This window comes from Rhinoderma darwinii, chromosome 11 (assembly GCF_050947455.1).
Source record: "Rhinoderma darwinii isolate aRhiDar2 chromosome 11, aRhiDar2.hap1, whole genome shotgun sequence".
NCBI lineage: Eukaryota > Metazoa > Chordata > Amphibia > Anura > Rhinodermatidae > Rhinoderma > Rhinoderma darwinii.
In genome coordinates this window covers 93,776,517-93,786,767 of record NC_134697.1, presented here as the reverse complement: position 1 = coordinate 93,786,767, position 10,251 = coordinate 93,776,517, and the positions used below count along the sequence as shown (strand labels likewise).

At 49.6% G+C, this 10,251-nt stretch overlaps 2 protein-coding genes across 2 annotated transcripts; both read left to right on the top strand.

Annotated features, from left to right (window-relative positions):
• The first annotated feature begins 2,870 nt into the window (after nucleotides 1-2,870).
• Nucleotides 2,871-3,503, top strand: LOC142663464 (histone H1.01-like). Its single transcript, XM_075842137.1, has one exon. The coding sequence runs from the start codon at nucleotides 2,871-2,873 to the stop codon at nucleotides 3,501-3,503; it is 633 nt and encodes a 210-aa protein (XP_075698252.1).
• Nucleotides 3,504-4,811: 1,308 nt separating this feature from the next.
• Nucleotides 4,812-5,222, top strand: LOC142663072 (histone H3). Its single transcript, XM_075841371.1, has one exon. The coding sequence runs from the start codon at nucleotides 4,812-4,814 to the stop codon at nucleotides 5,220-5,222; it is 411 nt and encodes a 136-aa protein (XP_075697486.1).
• Nucleotides 5,223-10,251: the final 5,029 nt, after the last annotated feature.

The window sequence follows — 10,251 nt, the reverse complement described above, 5'->3', positions numbered from 1 at the left end:
GCATTATGTCCATTTTTCCTCCTACATATGGCATAATGCCTGTAATATGAGGGAAAAGGGACATAAAGCCTGTAATATGAAGGAATAGGGACGTAATGCCGGTAATATGAAGGAACAGGGACATAATGCCTGTAATATGAAGGAACAGGAATATAATGCTGCTAATATGAAGGAACAGGGACGTAACGCCAATAATATGAAGGAACAGGGACATAATGCTCGAAGATGAGGGAACAGGGACATATTACCGGCATTATGTCCCTGTGCCCTCCTACACTGGACATAATGCCAGTAATATGAGGGGACAGGGACATTATGCCGGTAATATGAGAGGACATTGAAATAATGCCTGTAATTTGAACAAACAGGGACATGAAGCCTGTAATATGAAGGATCAGGGACGTAATGCCTGTTATATGAAGGAACAGGGAGGTAATGCCGGTAAAATGAGGAAACAGGGACATAATGCCGGTAATATGAAAGTACAAGGACATAATGTCGGTAAGATGAAGGAACAGGGACATAATGCCGGTAAGATGAGGGAACAGGGACAAAATGCCGGTAAGATGAGGGAACAGGGACGTAATGCCGATAATATAAAGGAGGCGGGACGTAATGTCGGTAATATGAAGAAACAGGGACGTAATGCCGGTAATATGAAGGAATAAAGATATAATGCCGGTAAGATGAAGGAACAGACACATAATGTCGGTTCAGATGAGGGAACAGGGACATAATGCCGGTAATATGAAGAAACAGGGACATAATGCCTGTCTCGAAGGAACAGGGATATAATGCTACTAATATGAAGGAACAGGGACGTAACGCCAGTAATATGAAGTAACAGGGACATAATGCTTTGAAGAAGAGGGAACAGGGACATATTACCGGCATTATGTCCCTGTGCCCTCCTACACTGGACATAATGCCAGTAATATGAGGGGACAGGGACATAATGTCGGTAATATGAAGAAACAGGGACGTAATGCCGGTAATATGAAGGAACCCGGGACGTAATGTCAATATTATGAAGGAATAGAGATATAATTCCGGTAAGATAAAGGCACATAATGCCGGTTCAGATGAGGGAACAGGGACATAATGCCTGTAATATGATGGAACAAGGACATAATACCGGTAACATGAAAGAACAAGGACATAATGCCGGTAATATGAAGGAACAGGGACAAAATGCCTGTAATATGAAGGAACAGGGACATAATGCCGGTAATATGAAGGAACAGGGACATAATGCCGGTAATATGAAGGAACAGGGAAATAATGCCGGTAATTAGAAGGAAAAGGGAGATAATGGCAGTAAGATGAGGGAACAGGGACATAATGTCTGTAAAATGAGGAAGCAGGGACATAAAGCTGGTAATATGAAGGAACAGGGACATAATGCCTGTAAGATGAGGAAACAGGGACATTATGCCGGTACTATGAGTGAACAGGGACATAATGCCGGTATTATGAAGGAACAGGGACATAATGCCGGTATTATGAAGGAACAGGGACATCATGCCTGTAAGATGAGGGAACAGGGACATAATGCCTGTAATATGAGGGAACAGGGGCATAAAGCCGGTAATATGAAGGAACATTGACATGAAGCCTGTAATATGAAGGATCAGGGACATAATGCCTGTAATATGAGGGAACAGGGACATAAACCCTGTAATATGAAGGATCAGGGACATAATGCCTGTAATATGAAGGAACAGGGACATAATGCCTGTAATATGAGGGAACAGGGGCATAATGCCTGGTAGATGAGGGAACAGGGACATAAAGCCGGTAATATGAAGGAACAGGGACATAATGCCTCGAAGATGAGGGAACAGGGACATATTACCGGCATTGTGTCCCTGTACCCTCCTGCAGGGGACATAATGGCAGTAATATGAGGGGACAGGGACAATACTACGGTGTCTTGTCTTTTGCCGGCTTAATGTAGTACGAGAGGAACACACAGTGTCTGTTCCCTCCTCTGTGCTAGGTTATAGTTATACAGGTGGAGAAGTCTCTAGTGTCCTGTCTGTGTCCGGGTAATGTACTGCTGGAGGAGCAGGTTTTGGGGTCTGGCCTGTGTCAGGTTATTTTAGTAAAGGAGGAGCAGACTTGTGCCTTTTATGTGCTGGGAAGTTGTAATACAGGTGGAGCAGACGCTGGTGTCTTGCCTGTGACGACTTATTGTAACATAGGTAGAGCAAACTCTGGTGTTTCCTCTGTGCTGGGTTATTGTAACACAGGTGGAGCAGTTTCTGGTGTCTCCTCTGTGCCAAGTTACAGTAAGACAGGCGGAAGACACTCCGACATCGCGTCTGTGCCGGGTTACCCTTCTGGGCTCTCTGCAGCTCCAGGTCGCCCCCGCATCGGACAATCAGCTTCCCGCACGTTAGACATTGTGGTAAAGAACCCTGTGATAGTGACAAGTGCCGGGAATAGAGGGAACGAGCTCCCGCAAACACATTTATCTTGTCCGATCACAGCGACGTGCAGATCGGCAGAACTATGGCAGAGATCCCGGGGCCTCCTCCCGGCTCCTTCCAGCATCTCTGCCAGTGAAGGCTAGAAATGAGTAGGGGAATGTCAGGGAGGGGGAAGTCACGTAGAGAGCCCGCTCGCCCGGCCGCTTCTAGTCGGTAAAGGGCTCTTATCCCGGGCAGGGAAGCACAAGGGGAGAGCGGAGCTTCACTCCTGTCAGATGAGGAAAGGGAGGACATGTGATCAGTGTCAGCCAATAGACGCTCAGGACAATCGCAGCCAATCACCGAGCAGCCGCTGTACATATAAGAGGCGCCCCCATCTCTGTTCTCAGTGTTTTTCCCTCGCAGAATAATTGTTTTAGTGGATTCCCGTGTTATACGATGGCAGAGACCGCACCAACCGCCGCTGTTCCTCCCACCGAGCCGGCCGCCAAATCCAAGAAGCAGCCGAAAAAACCTGCAGCAGGGGGCGCCAAGAAAACCAAGAAATCTTCCGGTCCCAGCGTGTCCGAGCTCATCGTGAAAGCCGTGTCCGCCTCCAAAGAGCGCAGTGGGGTGTCTCTGGCCGCCCTGAAGAAGGCTCTGGCTGCTGGAGGATACGATGTAGACAAGAACAACAGCCGCCTGAAGATGGCGCTCAAGACTCTGGTGACCAAGGAAACCCTGCTCCAGGTGAAAGGCAGCGGCGCCTCCGGCTCCTTCAAGCTGAACAAGAAGCAGCTGGAGACTAAGGACAAAGCGGTCAAGAAGAAGCCGGCGGCTGCTGCCAAATCCCCGAAGAAGACTCCGGCCAAGAGGCCTGCCGCTGCCAAGAAGGTGGCGAAGAGCCCCAAGAAGCCAAAACCTGCCCCCAAGAAAATAACAAAGAGCCCAGCAAAGAAAGCTGCCAAGAGTCCGGCTAAGAAAGCTGCCAAGAGTCCGGCTAAGAAAGCTGCCAAGAGTCCGGCTAAGAAAGCTGCCAAGAGTCCGGCTAAGAAGGCGTCTAAGTCCAGGAAGACCGTGACGAAGAAATAACCGAGAGCCGCCCGCTACTTGTCCCACAAAGGCTCTTTTCAGAGCCACCACCTTCTCCCCGGCAGAGCTGTATGATCACTGGCCGCTATTTCCTCCGGTACAGACAGCAGCGCGATCCTGAGATAAAGGAGGCGCCATCATCGCGTGTGCACGGAGGAGCTTCATGTCCCTGTTACTCTATGACAAGTGTCATTTCTGGTCATCGCGCTGGACGCCATAGCTGCTGTATCCGGACCTCCACAGTGTCCGTCCCGTCACTATGGTGTAACATCCAGGCAGAGTTTATCAGGTCACAGTCCACCAGGTGTAATGTGTGAATAAGGACCGGGGCAGCAATAGACTTGTAGCTTACAGCACAGGATCCACGTGAAGGAGGCCGATGGTTTACACACTCTCCGGTGTAAATAGAGCACAATGTCCCCTGCTCCTCATTACACGTGGTGGATGGTGACCCTTATAGCATGCCTCTGGATGTGGGGCACAGTGTCCTGTGTAAGGATGGGGTGGGGGATTGTCCCTTTGTGTAATCTATAAAACTACTGCAGCGGGGGATGATGGGGAAGTTGTCTCTTATATAACGCTGTGTACGTGATCTGCGGACATGGAAATACAGTGAGCTGTTAGGGTATGTTCACACGGCCTATTTACGGACGTAAATCGGGCGTTTTTGCCCCGAATTACGCCCGAAAATAGCGCCTCAATAGCGCTGACAAACATCTGCCCATTGAAAGCAATGGGCAGACGTTTGTCTGTTCACACGAGGCGTATATTTACGCGCCGCTGTCAAATGACGGCGCGTAAATAGACGCCCGCGTCAAAGAAGTGACCTGTCACTTCTTTGGCCGTAATTGGAGCCGCTATTCATTGACTCCAATGAATAGCAGCGCTAATTACGGCCGTAATTGACGCGGCGTTCAAGCGCCTGCACATGCCGGTACGGCTGAATTTACGGGGATGTTTTCAGGCTGAAACATCCCCGTAATTTCAGCCGTTACGGACCCCCGCCGTGTGAACATACCCTTACTGATGATAACTAATTCGCAGAGAGCTGGAGAAATGATCTTATTAACGCCCCCTGCTGTACAAGCTGCGTCTGGACATGATGTAAACCGGTGTCCGCCTCTTCGGAACGGTGATTGGTCGCGAATATCACATTTGCTTTGTCGGTCGCATATTTTTTTATGAAGAAGCCAATAGAATGTAGGGGTGTGCCTTTCATGGACCAATGAGGACACGCTCAAGTGTATAAATACTCTGCTCTTTCCTCTCCTCGTATCAGTCTACAAGTGTGCACGTTGTTGTAGAGCTATGGCCAGAACAAAGCAGACTGCGCGTAAATCCACCGGCGGGAAAGCGCCCCGCAAGCAGCTGGCTACTAAAGCTGCACGGAAGAGCGCTCCCGCTACCGGCGGAGTGAAGAAGCCTCATCGTTACCGCCCGGGCACAGTCGCTCTCCGTGAAATCCGCCGCTACCAGAAGTCCACCGAGCTTCTTATCCGTAAGCTGCCCTTCCAGCGCCTGGTGCGAGAGATCGCTCAGGACTTCAAGACCGATCTGCGCTTCCAGAGTTCAGCAGTCATGGCTCTGCAGGAGGCCAGCGAGGCTTATCTAGTCGGACTGTTTGAGGATACCAACCTGTGCGCCATCCACGCCAAGAGGGTCACCATCATGCCCAAAGACATTCAACTGGCCCGCAGGATCCGTGGGGAGAGGGCTTAGGTCTGAACCCGGCACCGACTACAACACAAAGGCTCTTTTCAGAGCCACCAAATCCTCCCTCAAACGAGCTGAATCCTTTTCCTCCGTTAATTCTACCGCGACTCTCCCGCTGGCTTCTCGGTGCTCTATTAATATGTGGAGGTGCCATGTTAACCCTTTCAGTGCTTAGTTAGCGCCATTTACACTATAACCAGTCCCCGTCTCTAGCACTCACGTTATCCGGCCCTTTCAGCAGTCCTGTCATGTGTTATGCCGGATGTCTGCGCTGTATTCATCACCTCCCTCTCCGGCTGTATCGCAGTGATAACACGCCCCACTCCTCACTGATGACCGCACATCGCTCTTCCTATAATAACCTCCGCTGCTGCTGCGAGGAATGACGCCGTTATGTGCGGCTAATGATCCACCGCTGACCAGTGTGTGCAGAGTCCTTGTTCCCTACTCCTTGTAAAGGCAAACCAGGCGCAGCGTGTAGGGTGGGGGAGCAGGTATCCTCCGCCCGGTGTGAACACAAGCGCAGGGGAATTATACTCTTATTCTGTGAGGTCATGATCATCGGGTGTAGTCCTGGTCACCGTTGTAAATCAGAGATCTAAACGCATTAACACTGCCCGAGTCTTCTCCCTATTCATTCTATAAAGCCGTTGTGGTGCTGGTGGCCGGAGGGGTGATCTGCGGGCACACAAATCCTGAACCTGACGGCAGATAACGAGCAGCCGCCATACTAATCCAAGACGTCACGCTTGTTCCTTGTTTCCCTTAACATTACTCTTTAGATTTGGGGCAGATAGAGATTACACAGCAGTCGCGCTATAAGCGGGAAAAGAGCGCCCGGTATTGTAAAATGAACGTGAAATTCAAAATCTGAGTTAAGCCAATCAAAGGGAGGGGGAGGGATTGGTAATGTGAATTCACTGAAAGAAACGCCCCGGAAGTGACATGTTTAACAGTTCTCTCTCTGGTCCACCCAAGGTCTATATAAAGACGCGCCCCGCGGTTCTCGGTACAATATTTCTCTTTAGCTCCAGCTGACAGGATGTCTGGTCGTGGTAAAGGAGGAAAAGGTCTCGGAAAGGGCGGTGCTAAGCGGCATAGGAAGGTGCTCCGTGATAACATCCAGGGCATCACCAAGCCTGCAATTCGCCGTCTAGCTCGCAGGGGAGGCGTCAAACGCATCTCCGGTCTCATCTATGAAGAGACTCGCGGCGTCCTGAAGGTTTTCCTGGAGAACGTCATCCGTGACGCCGTCACCTACACCGAGCACGCCAAGAGGAAGACCGTCACCGCTATGGACGTGGTGTACGCGCTCAAGCGCCAGGGCCGCACTCTCTACGGCTTCGGAGGTTAATTCCGCTCCTGCTCAGCTCCATCTTACACAACACAAAGGCTCTTCTCAGAGCCGCCACATCATCTATAGATCAGCTATGATGTCTGCTGGTGACCGCTCGTGTATCTGAGCAGTGACCTTCTACTTCTATATACACGGGGGTAGGGGCATCGGTATCACGTCGGTATTCCAGTGAGAAGCCGGATATGTGGACTGCAGTGTGTCCCCTAATAACGTCCTAGAAGCAGCTGACTGAATTGGGTCTTAGACCAGGGAATGTTAATCTGAAGGGAAAGAGGATCACTCGCCAGCAAGTATAGCAGTAAAGTACTCAGGCAGGAAAACACATCCTCGTAGCGGCGCTGCCGGACGCCGTTTGTGCCGATGCCTGCACGTACAGGAGTGGCAGAAACTCACCGCTGAATATCCGCTCAGTTGCTCATAGCGCTGTATAAGCGCACGAGCAGTGGATCAAACAGCGGACTTGCGGTGTTGCTTCTTCGGCGTCCAGCTTGCTGCTGGGCAACGTGCTTTCCGCAATCCTTGTAGAGAGGGCCAGTGTTTTCTTAGCTGATGTCACTGCTACTAATGTTACGAGATTCTCACAACAAACAATAAATCTGTTACTGGGACCAACTTTGACACAAGTATCGGCTCGGCTCGTATCTCATTCTGCCGGACGGCTGGGATTAATAAGGCTGCTGGCAATAAATCTGTTAACCTCTAGTACTAATAATGAATCTGTCTGCTGTCCCTATATAGGACTCCCTTTATTACAGTAACGCGTGCAGTTTCTTGCAGAGCAACGTTTAGTGAGACGCATTCAATGAATGAAAAAGGACAAACTGATGCAGCTGATACGGCATTTTACAAGAGCAAAACCCAATGTTGGAGGGGCCGTGTTTTCCAAGCTGCTCTCATTGCTACAAATGTTACGAGATTTTCAAAACAAACTACCAATTTGCAGCACCAAGTTCCACATAAGTATGGACTTGCATTGTCTTGTATGTCACTTTGCCAGACTGCTGGTATAATCGAGCTGCTGGCAATACAATGACAGGAAACAGAATGCACCTATTTCTACTTCGTACTAACACTGTGCGTTGTCTATACTTAGGACTGACCTCATCCCACTAACGCATGAAGTTGCTGCAGAGTAACATTTACTGAGACGCATTCGAAGAATCCAGTGAGACTGGAAGATATAATTTAAGATACTATGTAGTCGGGGGCTGGTTGTAGATCGTACAATCCCGGTAATATGAAGGAACAGGGACATAATGCCGGTAAGATGAGGGGACAGGGACATAATGCCTGTAATATGAGGGAACAGGGACATGATGCCAATAATATGAAGGAACAGGGACGTAATGCCGATAATAGGAAGGAACAGGGACGTAATGCCGATAATATTAAGAAACAGGGTCCTAATGCCGGTAATATGAAGGAACAGGGACGTAATGCCGGTAATATGAAGGAATAGGGACGTAATTCCGGTAATATGGAAGAACAGTGACGTAATGCCGGTAAGATGAAGGAACAGGGACATAATGCCGGTAAGATGCGGAAACAGGGACACAATGGCGGTAAGATGTGTAATATGAAGAAACAGGGACATATTGCTGGTAATATGAAGGAGCAGGGACGTAATGCCGGTAAGATGAGGGAACAGGGACATATTACCGGCATTATGTCCCTGTACCCTCCTTCAGTGGACATAATGGCAGTAATATGAAGGAACAGGGACATAATGCCTGTAATATGAAGGAACAGGGACATAATGCCGGTAATATGAAGGAACAGGGACGTAATGCCGATAATATTAAGAAACAGGGACGTAATGCCGGTAATATGAAGGAATAGGGACGTAATTCCGGTAATATGGAGGAACAGTGACGTAATGCCGGTAAGATGAAGGAAAAGGGACAAAATGCCGGTAAGATGAGGGAACAGGGACATAATGCCAAAAATATGAAGGAACAGGGACATAATGCCAGTAATATGAAGGAACAGGGACATAATGCCGATAATATGAAGGTACAGGGACATAATGCCGGTAATATGAAGGAATAGGGACGTGATGCCGGTAATATGAAGGAATAGGGACATAATGCCGGTAATATGAAGGAACAGGGACATAATGGCTGTAATATGAAGGAACAGGGACATAATGCCGGTAATATGAAAGTACAAGTAGAAGCGGGAAAAGAGCGGCCGGTATTGTAAAATGAACGTGCAATTCAAAATCTGAATTAAGCCAATCAACGGGAGGGGGAGGGATTGGTAATGTGAATTAGCTGAGAGAAACGCCCCGAAAGTGACATGAATAACAGTTGTCTCTCTGGTCCGCCCAAGGTCTATATAAAGACGCGCCCCTCCGTTCTCGGTATAATATTTCTCTTCAGCTCCAGCTTACAGGATGTCTGGTCGTGGTAAAGGAGGAAAAGGACTCGGAAAGGGCGGTGCTAAGCGGCACAGGAAGGTGCTCCGTGATAACATCCAGGGCATCACCAAGCCTGCCATCCGCCGTCTAGCTCGCAGGGGAGGCGTCAAACGCATCTCCGGTCTCATCTATGAAGAGACTCGCGGCGTCCTGAAGGTTTTCCTGGAGAACGTCATCCGTGACGCCGTCACCTACACCGAGCACGCTAAGAGGAAGACCGTCACCGCTATGGACGTGGTGTACGCGCTCAAACGCCAGGGCCGCACTCTCTACGGCTTCGGAGGTTAATTCCGCTCCTGTTCTGCTCCATCTTACACAACACAAAAAAGGCTCTTCTCAGAGCCGCCACATCCTCTATAGATCAGCTATGATGTCTGCTGGTGCCCGCTCGTGTATCTGAGCAGGTGACCTTCTACTTCTATATACACGGGGGTAGGGGCTTCATTATCACGTCGGTCTTCCAGTGAGAAGCCGGATATGTGGACCGCAGTGTGTCCCCTAATAGCGTCCTAGAAGCAGCTGACTGAATTGGGTCTTAGACCAGGGAATGTTAATGTGAAGGGAAAGAGTACCTTAGTGCTATACTTGCTGGCGAGTGATCCTCCGGCAGGAAAACACATCCCCGTAGCGGCGCTGCCGGACGCCGTTTGTGCCGATGCCTGCACGTACAGGAGTGGCAGAAACACCGCTGAATATCCGCTCAGTTGCTCATAGCGCTGTATAAGCGCACGAGCAGTGGATCAAACAGCGGACTTGCGGTGTTGCTTCTTCGGCGTCCAGCTTGCTGCTGGGCAACGTGCTTTCCGCAATCCTTGGAGAGAGGGCCAGTGTTTTCTTAGCTGCTGTCACTGCTACTAATGTTACCAGATTCTTACAACAAACAATAAATCTGTTACTGGGACCAACTTTGACACAAGTATCGGCTCGGCTCGTATCTCATTCTGCCGGACGGCTGGGATTAATAAGGCTGCTGGCAATAAATCTGTTAACCTCTAGTACTAATAATGAATCTGTCTGCTGTCCCTATTAGAGATTTCGGTCCGAACTTCACCAGGTTTGGCCGAACCCGTTTTGACCGAACCCGGCTACATTTTGGCGCCTGCCACATGTTACATCTAAAATGGAGGATTTCACAAGATCACCTGACATCAGGCTACCCCATAATGCCTTGCAAACGGCTCTCCCAGCCAATCGGGAGGCAGCATAGGGGCGGGCTCAAGCCTGTAATAAAAGTCTATGCACGGAGCTCAGCGGCCATT